General features: G+C 46.6%; 2 protein-coding genes and 1 non-coding gene across 4 annotated transcripts in view; 1 reads left to right on the forward strand and 2 right to left on the reverse strand.

Annotated features, from left to right (window-relative positions):
* The window catches only part of NOL12 (nucleolar protein 12), a 94,796-nt gene extending 90,685 nt beyond the window's left edge, over window positions 1-4,111 (reverse strand). Inside the window, exon 1 of the mRNA XM_078775809.1 lies at window positions 3,994-4,111. The gene's annotated coding sequence lies outside the window, so the exon portion shown is untranslated. The remainder of the gene's footprint in view (window positions 1-3,993) is intronic.
* A 450-nt stretch (window positions 4,112-4,561) lies between these two features.
* TRNAT-CGU (transfer RNA threonine (anticodon CGU)) lies at window positions 4,562-4,633 on the reverse strand. Its single transcript has one exon. It is a non-coding gene; the product is annotated as a tRNA-Thr (tRNA).
* A 191-nt stretch (window positions 4,634-4,824) lies between these two features.
* Window positions 4,825-26,841, forward strand: part of LOC137419213 (IQ domain-containing protein E-like) — a 199,514-nt gene continuing 177,497 nt past the window's right edge. Inside the window, exon 1 of one of the 2 annotated variants that reach the window (XM_078775825.1) lies at window positions 4,825-5,039. In XM_078775825.1, the coding sequence (XP_078631951.1) occupies window positions 4,986-5,039 (54 nt within the window). In that variant the 5' untranslated portion in view covers window positions 4,825-4,985. Of the gene's footprint in view, window positions 5,040-20,012; window positions 20,058-26,841 lie in introns of those variants that run through there. The other variant, XM_068105362.2, reaches the window with a different exon arrangement.

A 26,841-nucleotide genomic window follows, 5' to 3' on the forward strand; every position in this document is an offset into this window, starting at 1 on the left:
CACTGCCTTGAGGAACTCTAGTCTGGACAGGAAGGGGAGATGAGAGAATTCCATTAAGAACCACACGTTTAATATGACAGGTGAGGAAGTCCCCGAACCATGTGTAGAGATTTCCATGGATACTGTTGCGGATATGGGATTTGGCCTCCATCCATATCTGCTTGTAAATATTCCCCTATTTCCCCAATACTCCCCAACTATCCCCAATCCCCCATTCCCTAGTCCCATTGTCTGTAAACAACACTCTGTAGCCCCGACCTTCCCCTTTTTCCCCCATTAAATGTCGTGCCCAGGTTCACCGCATCTCACGTAGACAACTATAGGACATCTTGCTAGTTATTCTTAGTCTATGTCAGTTAAGGACTCGTTTCCATTAATTCTGACTCTTCGTTGCACCAGAATGTGATTGTATGGCACCAGTAGTGAGTTTAGGACCTCCCAATACCTCCCCGCATCTCTTCCTCATGGAACTACAACAACAACAACAACTACAACAGAGGGGGGCGGCGCGGCGCGGCGCGGGGAGTGTGCGTCCTCACTCCGGCTTGGTTAGCCGCCATTGCCCATGTGCTCCGACGGGGTTACCACACAGGGGCTGACTGTCAGCTCCTCGTCAAGGGCGGAGCCCGGTAACCCCCCCGCACCCAATAAGAAGCGGCGGACCGATTCCATCTGGGGCGGAGCTAACGAGCCGAGGGCGTGTCACTCCCCGCTGGATATACGCAGCCACTTACCGGAGGTGACGTCAGATGCGCCCCCAGCTTGGAGAGAGAAGTCGCCACCTCCGAGCGCTGAATACCTCCCCGCATCTCTGGACTGGACCGAGCTGTATCCTGTCCCTGAGCCAAGGTGCACCTTGAGCCATCGACTACCTGCCCCTCCTTGCCATCAATCCCTGTGTGAGTCAGTCTTGTCCCGTTTATCTGTGGTCTGTCGGGGCTAAGATAGGACCGTGTTTAAGTGCCCACCTTTCTGTGCTGTACCTCTTGTTAGTGTAATCTAAACGTTCTGCATATCCCATATTATAACCTCCTCCGGAGGTCTTGAGAACTGTACCCCTGGTGTCGTGTCATTTAACCTAGCCGTTGTGTCCTTTCCTTCATTGATTTAGCATAGCGCGATTCGGCCAACGTTCGAGTGGAATCGGGTAAACTGTGCAGACGCGGTCATACCAAACCGCTCGGTAAACTAACATCCAAAACCGCGTCTGTAACAATACCATAAGAGTAGAGTTTGATAAGCAGGGCAGACCGTATCGAAGGCACGAATTATGTCAAGGGAGACAGCTCTGATTTCATGTTTGGCATTGAGGACCTCCATGCATTGTTGAGGCAGCAGAAGCAACACATTCAGAGTAGAGTAATAGGGGTAGAGGCACTGTTGTCTCAAAGCAGACTAGCTAACCCCTCACAGCCGTTTTTGTTATGTGAAGAGACAACTTTCTGCATTTGTCTTGTTTCAGTGCAAGGGGCTGGTTGTTCTGCTTTTTCTTTCCTTTGTGTAGCCCCCATCTTCAGTGGCATTGTGGGCTTTGCGGTGGGCAAAATCCCATTTTAAAAAATGTGGCTTGGTCCGAATTCAAATTGATGATCAGTCATTGGAGAAGAGGAATTTAATATCAGAAGTCCTTACTAAGTCCTTACTGATTCTGATTTAATATCAGAAGCGATGATGGATTCCATGATTGGGAGCAGGCTGATTGGTCTGTAGTTGCAAGGATCTGTTTTTGCACCTTTTTGTGTAAAGTGGTAATGTTGCCTGATTTTGCAATCAGATGGCAGATGACCTTGAGCAAAAGAGAGGGTGAAAAGAACAGCGAACCTGGACGAGAAGACTCTAAAGTCAGTACGCTCTCTTTGAGCTATCCTGGCAGGCTAAGCTCTCCCAACTAGCATGTCATACTATACACTCTCCACCCTCGGCCGCTGCCCGTTTCTTCAATGAGTCACTTACAGGATTGCAGTCATTCCTAGGAAGCGGTTTCTTTTTTCTTCTTCTTGGAAAGCCTTTACCACCCGACCCAGAGTCGAGGTTTGTGCTTTCAGTCCACTGTGAGCCACCCTTTATTAAAGCGTCACATGTAGTTTGATTGCACCAGCCTCGCGATGGCTTGATGGTCACAACGTCCGTTCCGGGTCTGGGGGGGGACCCACATTCTACATCCAGCTCCACATTGCTGCATGCATTAATAAAAGTCCAAAGAAGAACTGGAAATGTGAAAAAAACTTTTTTTATTTTATATTTATAAGTAGATAACATAATAATATTATACAGTACTGTAATTATATTGTATTCTGATTCCAATGTACCATACTATGTTACAAAGTGTCGGTGCTGCCAAAACAGTTTCTTTGATGGGTGGTTTTCCATTGCCTTCCCAGCAGTATAGTCACGGCAGGAATTTGTAATTTGACAAGGGTGCTGTCGATAGTTCGCCTACTCTTCGCGAAGGACACCATGGGATCTTTACCATCCACTAACTAATGCCGGAGATGGGCCTCCCAGTTTAACATCCATCCGAGGGACGGTTCACACATTGATGAACCACCTTGTCTGTGAAACACCAAAATGACACTTTATAATCTGGAGGACCCGTCTTCCAGCACTATGGTCCTTGGTGGACGTTGAAGACCCCTCATGTTGTGTTTCGCGAAGAGTAAGCGAGACGTCGGTAAAACCATCCCCAGCTCCCACCCATGTTGGGAAGTATTTTTCTGCAGCCGTCATTAGAATCTTTTCGAGGTAGAATCTGTAATTTGGTCCAAGTAACCAACACACAAGGGTCTACTATTCAAAACAGAACATGAAGCATTAAGTTGGCTGTCCACCCTCCTCCCACTTACACCAAACACCACACCCCTAAGTCGCAAGGCACCTTCATTTCATCCCTGCACACTCGTCATGTGTGTGAGCAATTGCTGTAAAGGACAGGAATAATTAAGGTCTTTGAGGGGCATTATGAAGGACAAATCGCATAATCGCCCCAGAAAGTCCCTCACCAATCCTGCCACGTCATCACATGAGCTGCGTGGCGATGGACACCTTCGATGTGGATAATGTATCAACTTTCCTGTCCGCAGACATCCTGGGGGTTGGGGGAGGCCACGAAAATTGAGCACGTACTGCCAAAAAATGCTGCCCCTAATGTTCCCATACAAATAAATAAATAAGATCCCATTAGAGCCGTCTGTCTGTCTGTGTGTGTCGCCATTTTCTCAGAGATGGCTGAACGGATCTTTGTCAAAATTTCAGATGTTCATGGAAAAAATTTAAAAATTTTGAAATTTTAAAATTTATTTATTTATTTTAAATCGCACTATGGTGCCTTTGTAGCTATATGAAAGGTAATATTAAATGATCCTCGACGCCTTGTTAGTATTTGATAAAAGCCAACAGTCCCAGATCGCTGAAGTTTTGAAATCGCTGAATCGGGCTCCGATTGGCCAGCGGTACTGATGCAATGATTGAGCAGCGTACCCGCGAAAGGCTTTGGGTCGTGGCGGTAGATTCCAAAAGTTCGTCGGACGGCACGAACCCAGGAGAAGTTTTGGGATCGATTGTAAGAGGCTTGTGACGACACTCACGGAGATCGGCGTCAGAAACGTCACGAGAGAGAGAGACGCTGCACGTGTCGGACAAGGAAAAGGATGATGCACTCACTGATTGTGACGTAGACGTACCGAGAAAACTTTATAACGACCCATTGGAGATCATCAGCGGTGGGTCTTCCCGGCGGTTATGGACCAGGAGAGGCGGATATGGGCGAACACGGCGCGCGATCAAAACTCTGCGATGAACGTCACTTTTGTAACCGGTTCTGTGACGTTTCCCATATTATTGGAACGCTTTGTGTTATTTCGCTTCCCCTTTTTTCCCTGGTGATTCCGAAACTTTCTCGTTTATCCTGGATCGGTCGACCCTCTTCTCTTTTGCTGCGACGAAGGGTGCACGTCCGACACGTGAGCTCCTTGCTTCCCGCGGCGGTTAACGTACCTGGTTGGTTTCGTCCGTCGACCTTTTCGGGTCCTGCGCTGCGCCAATGGTCGTCGAGGAACCCCACGAAAGTCAAACAACAAGAGAAGACATCTTGGAGCATCGAATTTAAGGTGTGGAGTCGGGACCGCACGAGCACGAGGGGGAGGGCACGGCACGCGGGAACCAGTTCCCAGAAACGTTGGGTGCGTCATTGCCCAGCATGAGCATGCGAGAGCAATGTGGACGCTCCGGCGGCCTCGTCATCACCACCATCCGCTGCACCACCACCATCATCATCGTCTGCGAGTCGCGTTTTCCTCAAATCTGCTCTCGAGTCTCCGGACGCAGAACACTCGAGGACGATGACGAAGTGTCTCCTCAACAGGGATCTCTCAACACTTCCGAAGTGCACATAATATGGGAAAACGAACATCATGGTATAAATTTTATAAAATGAGTAAAATATAAGTTTTGAGTCGCGGGGACGGAGATGGCACAACCTTCACGTGGAACACGTGGTTCGAAGCTGAAGTTATTACCTGACGCTAATTGAAGATCGCGGCAACACAAAAGTTTAATAAAGGGAAGGCACGGACGGGGATCGAACCCGTGATCTTCGGTTTACGAGACCGACGCCTTACCACTTGGCCACCGCGCCACGATAATGGGTTACCTTTTTACATTAAACCTAAAACAAAGGCACTTAATGACGATTATAATTATTTTCTCAAATATATTTCGAGGTTGTACGTATAAAAACACGCAAAGTACCACGTTCGAGTGAAGAAAAGGTTAACCCAATGCGCCTTGACTTTCAGGCACTGCCGCCTTCATCATCTCGCGAGACTTGATAAACTCGTTACTAAGCAACGGACGCGACACCTGTTTTTCTCCTCATTTTAAAATCGCTTTTATTTACACAGGGTTTAATTTTTAATTGACGAACCTCGTTATTATCGGTAACAGTTAATCCACCGTAGGTCTTTGCTGCGCCGCGTTGAGCAGGCGCGATGAGCGGTGATGAGAGCGTGATCGCGGACTGCGCGCCCACAGACCTGGTTACGGTAGGTTTGTCCACTTCGAACGTTGTTATTTCATCGGTTATTTGGTTGTTTTGGCTATTTGTTTGGTTGTTTGGCTCTATTCCCCTTTTAGCACAGCTCTTCGGCGTTTCGTGAACCAAGTGTTCGCAGAGAATGCAGGAACTACTGCCTTGGGAAGATTGTTCCATCAATAACTACTCTACAGTGTGAGTCAGAAGTCCCAAGACACGGTTTTAGCTGCTTATACAAGATTTGTTAATACCACCGGCCTCAACTTTTGGAGCCTTATCTGACTGGGAAGGCCCAACAAGTTTTTCATGCAAAAGGGTGTAGTACTGGTGAAAAATTGAGAAAACTACATAGGTACCTTTGAGAGGCCTTTACACAAAAACAAAGTCAAGTTAATATCTAATTTTCAGTTTTTCTTGAAAGATATAATCTTGGCTTTAACTCAGACCAGTTTCAACGCTTCTTTGTCATATTACATGCATATAATTTGCATAAATTAGACCGTCAATAAAAAACAAGGAAAACCAAAGAACACATTTCTACTTCTATCTTCTATGTCACCTATCATTCTTTTCACACAAAACTTGGTACATGTATTACACATGTGTTACTCTACTACCTGATGAGAGGATTTTGTGAAATTATGTCAAATGTTCACTAATTAGCTAATTATGCCAATTACCAGATAAAACTTGGTTGTCCTTCAATAAATCCACAATGGCTACTCCTATAAACAAAAGCCTTCATCATTTTAAAGGAAGTGATATTCTGAATATCCTGTCCAAATTTCAGCCCAAAAGAATGATGCAAATTAAAGTTATAACAAATTTCATGCAAAATATTATATTGAATTGAATTGAAATTTGAATTTTTCAATAATTAGGGGTACTTCTATGACCTCTAATAGCATGATTCTTGTTTATAAGACTATAAGGAAACTGTTCAGCTAAAAAAAAAACACAAAAAAAAAACACCTGTTCACCAGTACTACACCCTTAAACTGATGAAAAGAACAACTATGATCAGGTTGTAGAAACTATAAGACGCAGATGCCATCTCACTCCGGAGGCCTACAAGTTGAAGTTTAAGACTGATTCCAAGTGTGGTGATGAAGCGTTTGAAGAGTTTGGCAATAGGCTACAGAACCATTTCTTCAGATCGTTACAAATCACCCAGCCTACAGCTGACCTGCCTGAAGTAAGAAGGTGCCTCAATCTGATCATGATTGATCGATTTCTGAACACAGTCTCAGATGGAACATTGAGGTTGAAACTACAGGAATACAATGCTACTTCCCTCATCAGATTGGCGAGGACAGCTGACGAGTTCCGACTCCATCGGCGGTCAAACATCACATACGTGGGTGGTGAACCCCCCTCAAAAGTCCATCCATGAGGTGACCTGGAATCACCACTCAAATCCCACTTAGGAACACATACAACATCAATTGCTATCGTTGTGGACAGTTAGGACATGGGGCTGCAGAGTGCCCTACCCCTCCTCCTCAGCCTCCAAAGCATGCGCCTACTCAGGTATCTCAACCATCAGAAACCAGGCACGAAGGAAAGCCTCCCAAATGGAACTTCGTTGCACTCCATCGAGGGACCATGCCAATGATAGACGTCATTATGAATGGCCAGAATGTTATAACAGAAGCTCTGGTCGACACCGGGTCCCTGATAACAGATAAACTGTGTTTGAAGCTATCCATCTCCCTAACAGTCTCCAAAAGGGAGGAGGCTTTAGTGATGGTAGATGGTACAAAACTGAACCCAAAGGGAACCATTGTGGTGGATGTTGGAGCTGGTGACAAAGACACGGCAATCGCCTTTCATGCAACACATGCCAGGGCCCATTCTTCTGGGCATGGATTTTGCTTGGAAAGTGCAACTGATCTTGGACTTTAGTGAGGGTTGTTTTAGTACTGGTGGCAGGTATGGTCAGTCTGTGAAGTTTCCCCTGCGTGGAATCAAGGCCTTGGCACAGCCAGAACCAGACTACGATGTTGAGGTAGAGGAACTTCCCACGAGATCGAGCCTTCTCCAGGGTAAGATTATTCTGACCCCAGATGAACTGCAAGAACTAAATGAGATCATCATTGAGTTTCCTGAAGTTATCACCAAAGATCCTGGCCACACTGATGTTGCCCAACACCACATTGATGTGGGAGATGCTGTCCCTGTTTGTTCGCATCCATACCGCTTGGGACCAGAACGCAGAGAAACACTTCAGGACGAACTAAATCAGCTCTTGCAAAGCGGAAAGATTGAGCCGTCAACATCGCCATGGGCCTCGCCTGTTGTTATGGTACCAAAAAAGAATGGAAGGTACCGGATGTGTGTTGACTATAGGAAGCTGAATGCTGTGACAAAAGTAGATGCTTTTCCCATGCCGACTGTCGATGCAATAATAGGATTCCTACATGGAGCCAAGATATTCTCCTCTCTTGACCTACGTGGCAGTTATTGGCAGATGGGTGTTGCTCCTGAGGATGTTGAGAAGATTGCTTTCATCTGTGAGCAAGACCACTTCCATTTCAGGGTCCTTCCCTTTGGAATTGTAAATAGTCCAACAAGTTTCCAAAGGTTGATGACTCAGGTGCTTGGAGATTTGGTTGGCCACACTAGTTAGGCCGAGAAAAATATATTTCCGGGTTCTGGTCAGCGCGCGCATCGATTTTGACCCTGCACGTCAACAATGTTTTTTTTCAAATTTGGTATCGACGTTCGCGCACGGTTCTCCCCTGCAACACTGCGTTTAGTTTGTCCACATCCAACCAGCCGTTCCAAAGATATGAGTAGTTTTGTGTGCCGTGACGTCATGAATCCAATAGGGAAGTTGCATGTGACGTCATCGTCTTAGTCACGTGACCGCTTGGGTGGAAAAACATTGCTTCTGCCACCATACGTAATGGCGGCAATTTGAAACTCGTCTCACATATAAATTGCCCCCTACACGATGGTAAAGAGTTGTTGTGCTGTCGGATGTACAGCCCGAATTCATAAGGGATCGGGCTTGTCATTCTACAGTTTTCCGGACGACACAACGCCAAAACGGATTCATGGCTGCCTTGACTGCAGCACTCAGGTGAGAATATGGCTCATGAGGTCGTTACCTTCGCTCGCGAAGCGAAAAGCAGGATTAGGCATTTTGTTACATACATGTGGAGTGCGTATGGCGTACGTGTGGCGTACTTGTGTGCATGTGGAGTGTGGGTGTACGTGTGGAGTGTGTGTGGTGTACGTGTGGAGTGTGTGTGGTATACATGTGGAGTGCATATGGCATACGTGTGGCGGACTTGTGGTGTACGTGTGGAGTGTGTGTGGCGTACGTGTGGAGTCTGTGTGGCGTACTTGTGGAGTGTGTGTGGCGTACTTGTGGAGTGTGTGTGGCGTACGTGTGGCGTACTTGTGGAGTGTGTGTGGCGTACTTGTGGAGTGTGTGTGGCATACTTGTGGAGTGTGTGTGGCGTACTTGTGGAGTGTGTGTGGCGTACTTGTGGAGTGTGTGTGGCGTACTTGTGGAGTGTGTGTGGCGTACTTGTGGAGTGTGTGTGGCGTACTTGTGGAGTGTGTGTGGCGTACTTGTGGAGTGTGTGTGGCGTACTTGTGGAGTGTGTGTGGCGTACTTGTGGAGTGTGTGTGGCGTACTTGTGGAGTGTGTGTGGCGTACTTGTGGAGTGTGTGTGGCGTACTTGTGGAGTGTGTGTGGCGTACTTGTGGAGTGTGTGTGGCGTACTTGTGGAGTGTGTGTGGCGTACTTGTGGAGTGTGTGTGGCGTACTTGTGGAGTGTGTGTGGCGTACTTGTGGCATACGTGTGGAGTGTGTGTGGCCTACTTGTGGCGTACGTGTGGAGTGTGTGTGGCATACGTGTGGCGTACTTGTGGAGTGTGTGTGGCGTACTTGTGGAGTGTGTGTGGCGTACTTGTGGAGTGTGTGTGGCGTACTTGTGGCATACGTGTGGAGTGTGTGTGGCCTACTTGTGGCGTACGTGTGGAGTGTGTGTGGCGTACGTGTGGCGTACTTGTGGAGTGTGTGTGGCATACTTGTGGCGTACGTGTGGAGTACATGTGGTGTACGTGTGGAGTGTGTGTGGCGTACGTGTGGCATACTTGTGGCGTATGTGTGGAGTGTGTGTGGAGTGTGTGTGGCGTACTTGTGGCGTACGTGTGGAGTGTGTGTGGCATACGTGTGGCGTACGTGTGGCGTACTTGTGGTGTACGTATGGCGTACGTGTGGCGTACTTATGGAGTGTGTGTGGCGTACCTGTGGGTCCACACGGGTCCACAGGCAGATGACAGCCTCAGTTTCTTGCAATACCGCGAAAACGCCTCAACGGGCAAGCTACGGGCGTAAACTGACAGGTCCGTCTGATCAAACGACAGCTTTCCCGCCATGTTGTTTATGCCACCCAAGATGGCGGCCGGAACCGGTTGCCATGGACGACGCTCACGCGATGCAAGGCCTCTATCGGCTGGATATTGTCATTTATTGAAACGAAGACGTTCTTTGTGGGGTTCGTGTGAAGCAACCAGAAGGCCTAGAGAGCTGCGGGTGGTCTCGTTAGTTAGGACTGGAGCCTATCTAGTTTGGCATGAAGTTGTAAGTGTCTGTGATAATCTGGTGGACTGGTAGAAGAGATCGTGGGAGACCATCGGCCTGTCAGACCACTTGCGCATGCGCAGTGTTGACGCGATCGACGCATTGGAATGTTTAACGGTACGGAGAGGCGATCTTGAGAACGAAATGGCAGTCTATAATATGCTTGAAGAACTTAATGATTTTCAGAATAAATACATTTTAAAATAACTTAAGCTTGTGTTCATTATTTACCAAAAAAAAGCCTACAAGTCCCATTGGCTGTCTTTAATTTCTCTCTGGATGGCGCCACAGCAGATGAGGAGGACCGCAAGGCATGAGGACACAAAAAACACCTTCATATGTGCAATCCATGCTTTTCAAAAAAAAGAAAAAGAAAAAAAAACCGCATCGCTGCATCAATTCTGGAACTTTGGTCTGACCAGAGACCAGCAATATATATTTTTTGGCCTACATGTCAATTATTATTTTTTATTTTTTTGGGATACAAGATCAAAGCGCGTGAAAGAGCTAACATTAATCACACAAAAAGTCAAACCGACACATGAAACACAAAATAAGGGGAGCGGTAGACAAGATGGGGAGAGAGGGGGAAGGACACAAACACAACATTTGAGAGCAGGGACATCGAGAGAACTGTGGGAGCGAGAAGGCTTGGGGGGAGGTGGGAGAGGTATAAAACAAGGACACTGCAAGGACTTCCAGGAAAGAAGTTGGAATTTCAAAAAAGTGTATCTGGGGTGAATTAGCGGGGGTAGAAAATATCAAGGTTTTGGATGGGGGAAGATAAGAGATGGTGGTGAACAGCTGTTTTAAAGACCTGGAGGGAGGAGTGGGATTTAAGGGAGTGGGGGAATTTGTTCCAGAGGCAGGAGAAAAGGGGAATGAAAGAGTGAAGGTGACCAGAGAGCCTAGATTTTGGCAGTTTAACCATAAGAGGGTTGCTGGCAGATCTTGTGCGACCTGTAGCAATATTTGGGGGACAGAGCACAGAGAGAGCTGGGGGAGCAAGGCCGGAGAGGAGTCGGTAGAAGACAGAAAGACCACCAACCTGCCTGCAGTGAGTGAGTGAAAGGCCCTCGGAGTTAGCTTCATCGCAGGAGATTCCAATGATTCTGAAAGCTTTGGTTTCAACAGCGTGAAGCCGAGCTAGATGTGAGGCAGGAGCACCGGCCCAGAGGGGGGAACAGTATTCCATTGAGCTGCGGAAGAAAGCCTTGTATGTGGTGAGGAGCTCAGGTGTGCCAAGGAAGGACTTCGCATGACGGAGGATGCCCAGTCGGCGACTGGCTTTGGAGGCCAGCTTGGAAATGTGGTTTTCCCAAGAAAGATCATGACAGATAGGGAGACCCAAAAGCTTGAGCGACAGAACTTCTTGGAGAGGATTGTTGAGAAAGTTGATGGGAGGGTTTTCCAGTCGGTCTTTTCGCAGAGACATCGTAAGAGTGTGAGATTTGTCAGGATTGAAAGACATGTTCTACTTGTTTGACCAGTCTGTGATTTTGTCCAGGTCTGCATAGAGTGAGGAGGCTGCAGACTGCCGATCTGAGGGATGAGGAATGGAGCGGCAGAGAGTGGAGTCATCAGCAAAGAGATAGAGAGGATTTTCCAGAGAGTCGGAGAGATCATTGATGAAGACCAGAAATCGGACAGGGCCCAGAACACTACCTTGGGGAACTCCAGCCAGAACAGGAAGGGGAGATGAGATCTTGATGACATAGTGTGCTATTGTTCCAGAGTACAGCAGCATTGTTCTGACTTGTGGGAAGTTCTGCGCAGGCTTCATGTCGCTGGCTTGAATGTCATTCAGGAGAAGTGTAAGTTTACTAGTCAAGAAATGAGGTACATTGTGACGTCAAATGGACTGAGGCCAGATCCAGGAAAGGTTTCACCCATTTGCAGCTATCCAGCACCTACAAAAATATAGGAAATGGAACGTTTCCTGGGCATGATATCATGATACCAGAAGTTTGTACCCCAGTTTGCTGATCATGCAGAGCCCCTGTACAAACTCAAGAAGAAGGGTATGGGATGGAATTGGACTGAAGACTGTCAGTCAGCTTTTGTGATGTTGAAGGAGGGGCTGCGATGACCGAGCCAATCCTTGGTTATCGAAATGACAGAGACACATTTACTGTGCATACAGATGCCAGCAACGTAGGACTTGGCGCAGTGTTGATGCAAAAACAGGGATTCAGTACCAGGACTATTGCCTATGCAAGTCGAACTCTCACCATGGCAGAGAGGAATTAAAGCATGATTGAGAAAGAATGCTTTGCAGTTGTTTGGGCTCTAGAGAAGTCGAGGCCATAGCTGGAAGCCCAATGAGGCCTACCCTTACCTGTCTCAATGCATACTAACACTGGGAAGGAGACTATACTTAACATTTAATAAGAAATAACTGAACGAATGCGAGGCGACATGTTGTGGTGCAACTAACTAAAGGGGCGTTGTCTTTATTTCCAAAACCACAACACGACCCCCCTCTCTACCCCAACCTGTCCCGAGTCGACCCCAGTCGGAACGACCGGTAGAGTCTGGCACTCAATTTTACTTTTACTTTTAATGTGACACAGGTGTAATCCCCCTAACATTTATTCTAACCCATGTGTGCGACATTCTTTACACTAGATATGTCCCCCCTAATGCGTTGAGCAGCTGTTCTATCCGACTCACACCCACAACTATCTGTGTATTTTCGGAATTTTCAAACTAAACACATAGTCGGTGGGCACATTCTTATATTTACAAGCACAGAACTTAACCTTTATTTACAATACTACGACCAAGGACCTGCACTTTGAGGAAAAGAATTGGAGGAAAGGAATCGAAGCACTTGCTGCTTGCATCTTCTTATCTTCTGTGTGCGGCTAACAAAACCGGCTGGCCCTGACCGTCATACAGGCCATGTGAAACATCACGGCCACCTAAGTCTTCATACTTGGCACACAATTGCACACTCTCTTGTTTTTATTTGCCAGCACGGCCACTCGTCACGTGGTCCAACTGCGTGGTGTCAGTGCCACTCAACAGGGAGTGATCCGAAGGTACAAGCTGAATTGCAGCAAGATGCTGCACAGGAGAGGTGCGGGGCCACAAGGCTTGTGGTCCATAGTTACAGCAAAAGGACTGGCAGCAAGGTGCTGCACAAGTCGGCCTCCAAACGGTCCTGGGGCGGGGAGGGAAGACAAGGTGCAACAAGCAAAAGGAAAGGAACGCGGTAGCACGTGAAAAACAAGGTGACCAGGCACCACCATACCTGGTGTGGTGCGAGGGACGCGGCAGAGCGAGCGGAGCAAGCTCGTCCCGAACCATCTGTACCCCCCACCGTTGGCTACACTACCCTAGCCCCCATTGTATTTAAAATTTGTCTCTATGTCTTGTCTCCCATATCCCCCTCTATACCAAATTCGTCTCCAAATCCCTCCCAGGAAGGAAGGGATGGAACAAAGCAATGTCTCACTCACGTCATGATGCGTCTTACTTCCAAACGGCGTACAGAGCCCTGGTGTGAAGCTCGTCCTCCTCGGTGACTGGCTGTGGATGGTGTGAAGGGATCTCACATCCTAACTACACTAATAGCATTACACATCTAAACTACCCGGGGTCGTACCCTGCCAATCGGCCGCTTTAAAGTATGTGGTTCTAAGAACCCGAATTCACATTGCCCACACAGTGGTGCCCTCCTGAATTTGGGCTTTACCCAACGAATTTTCGCACTGTGCCCTCGCACAATTTCGGGGCTGGGTCGTGTGGCTCTAACAGCAGGTCTACCTACCTGCGCACCTCCGCCACTGAAGCTGCCTCCCGAGCTTGCCTGCTCCTGACGACTGCTCTAACTGGGGAAGGCCCTTCCTGGCACTTACCCCCTCTATGCCCACCTCGGGATCGGGCAACCGGGGTCCTTCCCTGGGATTCTCGGGCCCCACTCATGAACTAACCTAACCGGCTCCCAGAGCCTACCTGCAGCCTTACCTGGCCGACAAGTTACCAGTGACGGAGTGCCCCAATAACCACACTCACTAATTAAGCCACACGCCCAGCCATTCCACCGTCTCCTGCACCCGACAAAACACTACTCGCTACGACCCGCACCACAGGTGTCAATATCCATGCAATTTTCCTTTGCCCTCTACCTGGCTTTAAACTACCCTCCCCCCCCCCCCCCTGGGCTTTCGCGAATGGGTTCCACTCCCCCCCATTCAATCCTTCGCACCATGCATTCCACACCAAGCATTCCACACCTTTTATTCTCACACCATTTATTTCCACACACACCTCAACCTAATTCAATTCACACTACAACACAACTTCATTTATTCTCAACACAATTCCTCACTCACACAGCATCATCTACCGAACTAATTTCCCCTAAAACTCCTGCTTCCCTCGTCGTCCCTTTACACTATGCACACCTTTTCTTTAACAACCACCTAAACTCTCTACGTCCCCTCTACAGTTCAGGTGTTCTACTTACATCTTGTCCCTAAGGTCTTTTAAATCCCTATCAATTATCCCAGCCCTCCCTCGGCTAGCTTCGGTGCCCCATGGAGGCAACCATTGCTGGCCCCTCCATGGCCTAACACTGCTATCCCCCTAAACTAATGCTCATGCCCCCCCCCCCCCCCCCGTGGGAGGAATGGTCGCACTATCATTCCCCCACGTGGGGTACATTACTCTCCACAGTCCTCTAAACTATGAGCCTCTCCATGTGGATGTACGTTGTCATGGCTCAGCCTCGAAGGGCCGAGCGATCCATGCGGTGGTTGGTCGCCTGTGTGGGTTATCCGTCTGGCATAGACGAGCCAAGGGGGGAGGGATTGATGGGCCCAGGTGCCGGGCTCCATCCCTGCGCGGGGCCCTTCGGTCCCACGCACGATGACCCAACCGGCCATGGTCCGAGCACCTCACCCGATAAGGTGCGTGGCTCCGAAAACTCATACCTCCCCTCAAACCCGGCCGACCGCCCAACCATACAGTGCGGGGGCCGGAGGCACGAACCGTGCACGCCGGTCCTTGTGAGACCGACGCAGCACCGATTCCCTCTGGTTCCCGCGGCACACAACTCACCGGGGGCTCGCGTACGCTACTCGTCCCGCTAAGCGCTACCCCGGTCTGCGTCGATGCCTGGGCCGCATCCTCACACCTCACGACCCACTCCACACTCGCACACGCAGGCACACATGCGCCCCCCACACACTTCGTTATCACACACCCCGGCACACACTCTTTCTCCACACACTCAGTTATCGCACACTCTGGTGCACACTCTTCCCACACACACTCCGGTGTGCATTCTCCCTCACACTCCGTACTCGTACTTGCACACCTAGGCGCACTCACGCCTTTCACACACTCCGGTGTGCATTCTTCTCTTACACACCCAATTATCGCACACGCCGGTGCACACTCTTGTTCCTCGCACTCCAGTGCACACTCTCGCTCCTCACACTCTGGTGCACACTCTCGCTCCTCGCACTCCGGTACACACTCCTTCTCCACACACTCCAGTATGCACTCCTTCTCCACACACTCCAGTACGCACTCCCTCTCAACCCACTCTGGTACGCACTCTCGCTCATACCGCACAATGGGCGCTTCGCGAATGCCCGGGTCTCGCCCGATCCCCAAGCTCGTCGAGCACCCGTTCGCACCAAACACATTCCCGCCATTATCGCCATTCACCCCGGGGCTCTCCTTCCCCTGCTTCTCCGCCAGCACCTGCAAACTTTTTATTGGGTTAGCAAGCACGGCATCACAGTGCGAACACGAACCTTGCACATGTTCCATGGCTTCCTCCCGTGATTCACTCTCTGTCTCTCCTCCCGTCTTTTCAACCCCAATTATTTCTTCTAACTCGACGATCGTCGGCGCCCCCAAAATTTCCTCCTCCAACTCGACCTTCGTCAGCGCCCCCAAAATTTTCTCTTCCAACTCGACGATCATCGGCTCCTCTACCTTCCCCGTCGCTACTCTCATAGCCCCAGTCAATTTGGCTGTGCTCCGCTTTAACTTGCTCTCCACGCGTTCCTCGTACCGCTTCACCCCGTCGCGTACCACTGCGACCTCCCTGCTCATCCTATGCCCAATCTCCTCCCCCATCTTTTTCATTTCCCTTCTTGCTTTGTCCCTCTGGGTATCCATTTTGTTTTCCAACCCATCCTTCATTTCCTTCATGTATGCCGTCATTTGCGCCATAAAAAGGCCCATGTACCCTGGCACCGCGGGCTCGGCTTCTGCCGCCACGTGCGAGGCGCCGCCATTTTCTTCCCCTACTGCCGCACCCTGTTCAGCTTCTCCTACTACCAACTCTTCCTGCTAGTCCTGGGCCATTAATTCTTCTTCACCTTGTACTCCCACCGGCATTTGGTCATCTTGGCCAGCCATTGCACGAACTCAATTTAATTTGGTTTTTAAAACTAAATTTCGTATGCTCGTAATTTTTGAGTACGTGAAGCGCACTCCAAGTCCAAAAATACCACTCCCGGACACCAATTTGTTGCGGATCTCGAGCCCGTCGATGTACTAAGGGGGGTTAAACCCTTCTCTCCCTCGAGCTTCGCATCCACGAGGCCGCTACCCACTTTACACTCGTGGGGGCGGATTGCAGAGCAATTCCAGCCGCCAACCCCGCAGCAAGCGCGCGGAAGGGTTTCCGGTCAAATACCCGAGTACCTTCGATACACGTGCTGCTGCGAGGACGGGGGCTTAACCTCACACGAGTCACGCTGGGTTGATATGCCCGAGCGGTTTGCGTGTCACGTGACTCGTGCCGTTAATTATTATGAACCCGATCGAGCGGTTTTATCTCATGCAATGCGAGGCCAATGGTGGAAAAGACGTATACGGCCAAGTTGGAAGCAAAGAACACAGGTTTATTACAATTTGTACAATGATCAGAGCAAAGAGACACAGGATAGAAACTTATCCGTTCTTAACTTAATTCCCGGACAAGGGCCCTCTCACTCACGCGGGGAATGGAAGGAAGAATAGGACGCTCTCAAAGCTCGGCCGCTTGGTGCAGCTCGCCCCCGGACGGCTCGTTGGGCGTGTCCCTCGAGGATGTTCGCGGCAAGGACGCCGGCCTCCAATCGTACATGCACGGGACTCTCCGCAGCGTGTCCCGAAGTCGACAAGGCAAACGCGCACGTGCAGGGAGCCCAGGCAGGTAGTATAGGGCCACGGGAGAGAAGATCGTCCTGCGAGAGCGTTTATAACAGGGCAGCAGAGAGCAGGGGCAGAACGCAGAGCTCTGGGCAGAGTGCTCAGAGCTTCTTGAGTTCGGGGGCAGAGAGCGAGTTCGGGGGCAGAGAGAGAGACTCATGCTTCGACCTAGACTTCGACCTCGAGAGCGAGTTCGGGGATCCGGGCCCGGGTTTTATAGCCCCCCCACCCCCCTGGAGTCCCACTAGAATGTTCCAAGGACCTCCCCTGGCCGCCGTTGCTGGCCACTCCCCATTAGCTCCCACTGACTGCCGTTGTTGGCCACTCCCCTTTAGCTCCCATTGGCTGCCGTTGTTGGCCACTCCCCTTTAGCTCCCATTGGCTGCCGTTGTTGGCCACTCCCCTTTATCTCCTCCCTCGGGCCTTCCAGACTTGTTCTATGCCCAGCACATGGCATTCCAGACCAAATGAGGCCTACCCTTACTTACCTGTCTCAACCTCATACTAACACTGGGAAGGAGACTATACTTAACATTTAATAAGAAATAACTGAACTAAAGCGAGGCTACATGTTGTGGTGCATCTAACTAAAGGGGGTTGTCTTTGTTTCCAAAACCACAACAATATGTTGCATTAGTTATTCATGCCTGTCCTAAAAACAGTAGATTTCTTGCTTGGAATGATTTTAAATTTTGTTTTACTGGCAGACAGGCACTAAACCAAGGCAGATGGACTAAACCAATTACCTTACTCCTCTGTGCTCATGCATGCTTGCATAGGCATAGTGATAGGAAGCAGACGGTGGCCACCGCCGGAGCGCTAATGTGGATGGGGTGCCAAATGACACCCCCCAAAAACGATTTCATGCTCCATTTGGTTGTATGCATTCTTATGCTTTCTGTAATATGGAGATCGCCCATAGGTCAAAGAGATTATCATTGTTGGACAGTTGTTTCGTAATTACGTGTTGATCAGATCCAGATGCTTCGCTCCGTTCGAGTCCAATTAGCAATGGCCAGGATCGCGTGTCAAGTTAGTTCTTGAACTTCCTTGTCCGCTTCTCTTCTCCTTTTGACATCTTCGATTGGAATACCCACTTTCCTATCATTTCACCCTCTTTATAATGTGCGCATTCATCCGAGGATAATTGTAATCAGTGCTCTTTCTTAATTTTTTCTCTTTCATGCATAGAGATGGTTTAATCCCGGCCCGTGTGTACATACAAGATATGTCATGATGTATGTATGACTTATAGTGAGGACAAGAGTGTGATTCTTGTCCATAGAAAGTGATATTGCCCATAAAATTAACTCAGATGAAATTCTGTATGATTTTGCAACACTTAAAGCAAGGAGAGCGATTTGTACATAATAGGTCAATATAGCAAAACCAGGTGAGAGATTAACGCAATGCCAAAACTCTTCGGCTGTCCATCGTGAATGACGATGACTATGGAGGAATTTAGTTTAGCACTTGTCTGACGGCGTTGATATTCATCCTCGCTTTGTTTTTCAACCTTCTCAACCGAGTCATAGACAACATTTCTCCACTGTTTTTTTTACGGCGTAGCCCATGGGGCAAAGCCGTCAAGAACAATGTTTGTCCGTCCGTATGTATGTCCCCTCAAACGTATACCAATCAGAGCTGAGCATCTGTCCACATGACAGGGCGATGTGATTACGTCTGATGTCATTACGGTGGTACGGCGGCTTACTATCCACACTCCGGCATTTTGATTCCAATTTTGTTCAGGCCGAACATATTGTCGAACCTGTCATATATCACAATTGCCGTGCTTTACCGTTACGTTTTTCATTCAGTGTGAAACACAAACAAACCGATTATTAAAATGACCATCAAATATTGAAAGTATCGGCATTATGTCTCTTCCAATGAAACTGTACGTATAGGCCTAAGGCTTCATGCCTCACCTTCGGGCCGTTTCGGACAAATTAATCCCAGGTTTCTTAATACAGTAGTGTATCGTTTCAATCGTATCGTTTTCGTAATAGTAATAATAATAATTTAGTAAATATGACCATAACACTTTAATCCCAATGTCGTGAATACAAAGACATTGGATTGAAGCGGTGTATGGTTCATGGATTCATGATAAGCGGTGTATGTTACTAACAACCGCGGAAGTAAGGAATTCGCCTCAGTATTTTGAGAGCATGTTATTAACCCAATCCCTGTGGGGTATATAGATTACAGTAGATCTTCCCTCAGTTCTGTAAGTAAAACTTACCTCACGGATATCTGGATTCATCCAAATTTCATTGTTTAATGTTATAAACAGCATTAGCGACTGTTTAAAAAGCTAATCATGTGTGTTTGTGGTTTATAATATTTTGCAAGCCCGGCTACGCCGCTGTTAGACTTTCGGTCTTGTTTATCTCTGGCAAGTTCTTCCCAGTTCTCTATCACTGTATTTACACGTTGTCCCCACCTCTCGGGGACACTGCTTATCGTGCAAGTGATCAAGACTCTTCTCCTTTGTCATCGCGTCTACACATACCCCGCAAGCCAGGGAATAGTTCACCAAAGTTTGTTGGTCTTGTATACCCTCGAGTCTCTTCTCGCAGGCACAAACGAGCGAGCAAAAGTCGTCCACTCCGTCCGTGCTGCAAAGGTCATACCCGCGCGGCACGTACGGTCGATTAATCTGCGGTTTACCACCTGGGAGCATCTTTCTCCCCGAGAACCGAGGAGTTACCCGACCTTTTTGCCGGGGAATGACTACTCGGCTCTCGGGAAACCAGTTTTGGGTCTACACGTGGGTCATTCCCCGGGTCTAAACGCAGCCTATGTTAATATTTGCTTTCTTCCGATGTTTTTTAACAACGTCTTTGTAATGTAGCTTTTGTACTCAAAGTACACGTTTGTCATCCTTCAGCTCACCATTAAATAAAAAATTTGGGAGTCGATGCCCTGGCATACGAATGACGTGACCTGTCCATCTAAGTTGAGCAGATGTAATTCATGCCTCAACACTGGGTATCCGTATTCCAGCTTCTCTTTGGACTGTGGTATTGGGGACTCGGTCTTGCCATTTGATTTCCAGAAGGTGCCGCAGGTGTCTTGATTGCAGGCTTGTGAGTTTCTTTATGTGGCACCTGTAGAGAGTCATAGCTTCCACTGAGTACGGAGGTGCAGTCATCACCACAGCAAGATAGACCTTGATCTTGGTTGTAGTTCTGATGCCATGCTGGGACAATGCTGGGACTTTTGATGCTGCCTGCATGCGGTGTGCAACTTCTGCATCAGGTGAGTTGTCGTGTGTTACTGCACTCCCAAGATATGTGTAGGTGTTAACACATCTAAGGGCTTCTCCATTGACGAGGACTTTGAGTTGATCATTAGTGTCAATGTTATGTCTATTCGTTGACTGAAAGAGAAGTGAAGAGAAGCTTTCAAATGGAAATTAAGACCTTTTTCTATCCAAAGGTTCTTAAATGGATCAAAGTACAACCGACAGGCTGGTACAGTCCAAACTTACATTTATTTACAAAGTCCAAACTTGAGATAAAGTTCAAACTTGAGATAAAGCACAAGCACTACCCGAAGCACACCATGCATGATCATTGGGTGTTGAACCTCCTTCCCCCCACACCTTTTCTCGATTTGTTACTATTTATACATACTCAGAAGAAGAGCATTTGCAATAGCCATGCCCTTACAAAAACCACCCATAATTACCCTGCTCACACACGAAGCAAAATGCAGGGTTAAGCAATTGGCTATATCCATCCGTCTGTCTGTCTACAAATGTCAGTTTATGATCGAGAAACAACTTATTGAAATTGAATGTTATATTTTGAACATGAATCGGAACACGAATCAGAAAACAAACCGACTGTTTAACCGTACTCTGTCTCTGAATTTGTCCTGATCGCACATGCGCAGAGGAGTGAGATAATATTTTCACTACGTATGGCTTGATTTACTGAAGATTTCCATCAAAATCCTTAATAATGCTACCTTCAGCTGGATTTTGAACCCACATCCCCCAGGATGCCAGCCAAGTACTTAGAAATAGGCCATCAATTTTTCATAAGAGGTTTTCATTTTCTTTTTTTCTGGTGACCCCATGATGCATGATGTATCCAGGATTGTTTTTAGGGAATCTTTTGTGTGAAAGGTCAATTTAAAACATTGATTTAGTTGTTCCTACCCCGCACATGTGAAGAGAAGAGCAGAGTTAAGCAATTGCTTCACTTTGTGTCTGTCTGTCCACAAATGTCAGTTTATGATTGAAGAACAACTTGATTTCAATTGAATGTTATAATATTTTGGACATGAATAGGAAACAAAACTTGCAGTTTCGTCGTATTTTGGCTCTGAATGTGTCCGAATCATGCATGCGCAGAGAGGAGTGAGATATTTTTTACTCTGCCTGTCAAAAGTCTAAAATTGAAAATCATTCCAAACAGGAAACTTACTGTTTTTAAGAAACATCAACAAACAACAGGCACAAACTAGATGGTATTCATCGAATACTTTCCCTGTGCAGTGAACTTGGTGCGAGCCAACTCTTCTGTTTTTGAACGTTTTTTTTCTTTCTTTGATCCAATATGGCTGCCAAACCATGTGAGTGATGACATCATAAATTTATATTCTCTAATATAATTGTTGCATAGATCACGCTGCATAAATTTGAAACTGATCAGACTAAGCGTTTCCCATGTCGAATTATGACGTCATAATTATGGCACAAATGACGTCATTGTTAAAGCACATATTCCCCATATGAGCTACGTTTTCCATGGAGCAGTTTTGGAGATATAGAGATGCAACGTTTTTTGTTTTTTCCAAGATGGCGCCTGTACTACATGACCTATGACGTCATAATTATCATTAAAATATTCTACAGGAGGAGGCCCTCCTATGGTGAAAATTCCGTGTCAATCGGACCAAGAATTGCAGAGAAAAAAAAAATCATACTGGTCAAATAAAGTGTTGTACTTGTGGAATTATGACGTCATAATGCAGGTACCGATGACATCAACATTAACATATCTTATTAGTCCCCAACGGTGTACACCAGAGGGTACTATAGGTTTGCACGCCGTCCCTCCGTCTGTCCGTCTGTCAGTCCCTCTGTGCGTCAGTCCGTCACGCAAAGAACAGTTTTCCGGACTTTTTTTCTAAACTCTCAATGCTAATAATTTCAAACTTGGTACATGGTTTTCTCATGATAAGTTACAGATCAAGTTCGAACTTCACGACGTTTCGATCATTTTTGAAAAAGTTATGGCACTTTGAACTTTGGGAATTCTGATAATTCTGATGATCCTTAACTCAGTGCCATTTTAAGTTTTAATTTCCTTTAAAAAACATTTTCTCTGCAAGAATAGGACCGATTGAGATCAAATTTTCACCGTAGGGGGGACTCGGTCTGTAGAATATTTTAATGGTAATTATGACGTCACAGGTCACGTGGTTCGGCCGTCATATTGTTTTTCGTGAAGCCACGAAAACCCCTTTTTCTCTGCAACGGCTGAACAGATCGAGGCCAAACTTTGCAGTCAGAATCGCATACCCATGACGAACAAAAAAGGCAGCGAGCATGACGTCATGCATCACATCGTTTCAGAGTTATGACGTTTTTAAGCACAAACCTTTAAAACCTAGCTCCTCCGTCATTTTTGATCCAATCGAGGGGAAACTTCACAGATCTGTTCAGCATGTCAGTCTACTAAAATGTCCTTTTGGAATTTGCGATAGGGCACGTGGTTTGGCAGATATCGTTAATTAAACAAAAATATTTTTTTTAAATGGATATCTCTTGAATATTTTGAATTTGAATATCTTGAATTCACACGTTGTAATCGGTTGTTAGTAACGTACACCGCTTATCATTAATTCATGAACCATTCACACAATACGTGCAGGCTGCTCCACGGAGCGACCTTGCAGGCTTATCAACGAGGCGAGGCGTGATACACATGTGTCTCAGCATACCTCAGATCAAGTTTGAAAGCCAGCATCAACCATGCATAAATTTGCATATTCGATCATTTCTGACAAAGTTATGGCACTTTCAACTTTGGTAGGGGACATGTATTGCAGTGCAATACTCAGAATGCTTGTTCCCCAAGGGGAGTACTTGACAATGAGCCATGTTTCAATTTTTTTCCATGGAGCTGTTTCGGAGATATAGTGGTGCAACTTTTTTCGATTTTCCAAGATGGTGCCTGCACCATGTGACCTATGACGTCATAATTATCATAAAAAAAGTTATACAGGAGGAGCCGCTCATATTCTGAAAACTTTGTGTCCATCGGACTAACAGTTGCAGAGGAAATCTTTTTTTTCATACTGATCAGATCAAGCGTTGTACTTGTCGAAATATGATGTCATAATGAAGGCACCGATGACATCACCATCAACATATCTTATTCCCCATGGGGAAGTACTTGACAATGAGCCATGTTTCAATTTTTTTCCATTGAGCGGTTTGGAAGATATAGAGGTGCAACGTTTTTCCAAGATGGCGTCCTACCACGTGGCCTATATCGTCATAATTATGAATACAAAGTTATACAGGCAGAGGCGCTCCTATGGTAGAATTTCGTGTCAATCGCACCAACCATTGCCGAGAAAATGAATTTTAAAAATGCAGACGTATTGTTGCGGATTCGTCACTTCCGTTGTGGTGGTTTGCATCCACTGTAAATATTTCTGATTCCATGTACTATTATTGTTTTCAAAAGGTTCATTGTCCATGACCTGTTTTCAAAAGGTAAAAAAGTTAATGTTAAAAGAAACAGGAAACCGGATCGGGAACCGGAGGACGAAGAGGAAGAAGAGGGGAAAAAGGGCGGAGTGAGGAGTCGGACAAGAAAGCCGAGTTGCTCCGAGTTCGGAATCGAACGTTAGCGAGCAAGAGTCACTAGCGAACTTTCGGTTTTCCAGGAAAGGAATTCCTGCGACAGAGTTGTCATCGCTGTGACCGATCAACCTGCGTGTAAGGTTTTTGGCGGTGGATTCCGAGGAGAATTCTCGCCGGGCCGTTACGTCTCAAGAGCGGGTCGTCGGCCATTTTGACTCGCGCAGGACTTGTGCTTCGCTCGCGGTTTCGTCTCTTTTTGACCATTTTCACCGCATTCGGACGTCGATCTGGGGCGTGTGTGTGACGTGGCTTTTTGAAGGTTACTTCGTCCATACCCGAGGGTGTGATCTTTCAGTCACCTGTAGGGCGCCTTTGGATTTCCCAGTCGCCTTGAGGGCGCCTTTGTACAGCTTCGGCGGTGTGACTGTACTTGCCATCCGCACGGGATTCGGGTCTCGATTGGACATTGTTCTGGCGATCGCTGGAGCGAGTCAACTTCGTCTTGAAGCCGGGAATAAGAGACATTGGGGAATGTTCTTGTTTCACTCACTTGGAGCACAGTGAGTTATATATTACAAAACTGATGGTACCATCATAGGACATATTGATTGTACTTTTGAATACTATTGTTGTTGTACTGTTATTCTTGTGTGATCTTAATACAATATTTGTTTGTGAGTAACAATTGGGGTGGCTTCTCCGTTGATTTGACACACAGAATAACGCATTTTTCTGCCGTGACTCCTCTCGGGGCTCGGAGGTACACCGTGACCAGGGGGTCGGGGAGGAGCACGAACAGTATGCACGTACGCAACCGAATGCCGAACCCTGCTTTTCGCAGGGTAATGACTAATGTAACATGCTAGATATGACTCATGTAATGTGCTAGATATTACTAATGTAACGACTTTGTAACGTGCTAGATATGACTAATGTAATGTGCTAGATATGACTAATGTAATGTGCTAGATATGACTAATGTGATGTGCTAGATATGACTTATGTAATGTGCTAGATATGACTAATGTGATATGCTAGATATGACTAATGAAATGTGCTAGATATGACTAATGTTATGTGCTAGATATAACGAATGTAACTTGCTAGATATGACTAATGTAACGTGCTAGATATGACCAATGTAATGTGCAAGATATGACTAATGTAATGTGCTATATATGATTAATGTAATGTGCTAGATTTGACTAATGTAATCTCTAAACCGTAGCAATATTTATAAAAGTTATGGACGAATTATGACTAAACTTGGTGATTGAGTTGGTTCGGTGACGAGAACAAGCCCATTAGATTTTGTTTCAGGTGCGAATCCAGATCCGGCCTATCATTGGGATACAAAATGTAAACTATTCAGCCTGGTGGAGGTATGCGCTCTACCAAGTGCCATTCTAGTTTTATTTGAATTGAATAATAATTATATATACGAGCAACGGTACCTGCCCTATGGTTGGGGTTTCAATTGGGAAGCCCAAATGAAAAGGCAAAATATCAGAAATTGAAGGCTTTTTTTATTTTAAACGATTCATATAAACAGCCGTTGAATCATATCACAAGCAAATCATCAAAAGCTAAACAGTACATGGCGCCCATTTTGAAAAAAAGATTGAATTCTGCAAAACGGAAGCGGCCGCTACACGTCTTTCTCAGTCGCACGTTTCTGTGTGAAGAGTGTGCGCCGCATCTGTAACACGGAAGCGGCCGCTACACCTATTTCTCAGTCGCTTTGCACACGCTGCCGTGTTACTTCGGAGCCGCACCTTTATATAGGAAGAGTTCGTCAGGAGTCGATCTACTCTCTCCTGGTACGTATAATTTCAACAAAAGCCACATCACTGTTCATATCGGTAAATATTATTCCATCGTGTTTGGAAAACTGGAAAATTGGAAAATTGGAAAACTTGGAAAAATTGGAAAAACAATATAGCCTATTTTACTCCGGGGGTCCTAGGATTACCCACCCAAAATATCGTTGCGATCGGTTCAGCCATTTTTGCGGTACCTTCGAACGGACAGACAGACGGACATTTGGTGAATTATAGTAAGATCCTTGAACACTGTAGAACATAAATCACCTGCTTTGCACTTTCAAAACCCTTATGTTTAGCACTACGTTGGCATGTTAAATAGGGTGGTGCAGAAGCCTGTTTCAATAACCTCAGGATTTTTTTTAACGATCATTTTAAAATCATTTTTTTGTTTAAATTGAAGTAGAGTACAGTATATATTTAAACACTGTATGGGGTAATGTATTCTATAAACTCTCTAGTTACCCTCGCCAGAGGAGAGGGTATTGCATTTGAGTCCGTTTGTCTGTTTGTCTGTCTGTTTGTCCGCACAGAATAAATATGATTTTCTCTGCAACCGTTGGTCCGATTGACAGGAAATTTTCACCATAGGTGCAAATCCACCTGCAGAATTTTTAAATGTAATTATGACGTCATAGGTCACGTGGTTTGGCCGCCATCTTGGAAAAAACGAAAAACTTTGCACCTCTATAGTCTATATTTCCAAAAGCGCTGAATAGAAAAAATTGAGACATGAGACATACACTGGAAGTAACCAGAAATTTAAGTCTACTGACAATATTATTTACTTGTAATCTTTTTACTCGAATCAAGTTTTATAATAAATATCTCATCTTCATGAATATTACACAGCCATCTAACATCTAGCGCTCTTTCTAACCACACACGGACTCACTCGCTGATATGAATGTTGATTACTTTCTAACTACGGAAGTCTAAAACTAACTACTTGCACACTCACTCAATGATATAAATATGATACGTGAGTCCACATCAAATGTTGAAGCTTCGTGAAGTCGTGATTTTCTTGCTGTTTTCCCCCCCACAAAATAAGCCATCTCTCTCCCCTGCCTTTTGCTTCTTGTAAGGACACCTTCTGTTCCTTTGTCCTCCGTGGCTTTCATCTTCATGGTTCACTCCAGCTTCCTGTTGTTGAATTTTAGGTGACAAGATTTGTGTCATACAGCCAAATTAGCCAAGAGTGTCTGTTTAATGTGCCATACCCACCTCATTAAGCCTTTCAATGCCCACATGCATGGGCAATGGGCATGCATCCAAGTTCCTGGAATTTATAGAGATCATGTCCATGAAAAACTTGTACCTACTTCCAATGTCCTTTTCGATGAGTTTGCTCGACATTGAAAAGCCTTCCCAGTGTTCTCCTGCCTCGTGG

The sequence above is a fragment of the Myxine glutinosa genome, chromosome 1, assembly GCF_964187855.1.
Source record: "Myxine glutinosa chromosome 1, kmMyxGlut1.1, whole genome shotgun sequence".
Lineage (NCBI taxonomy): Eukaryota > Metazoa > Chordata > Myxini > Myxiniformes > Myxinidae > Myxine > Myxine glutinosa.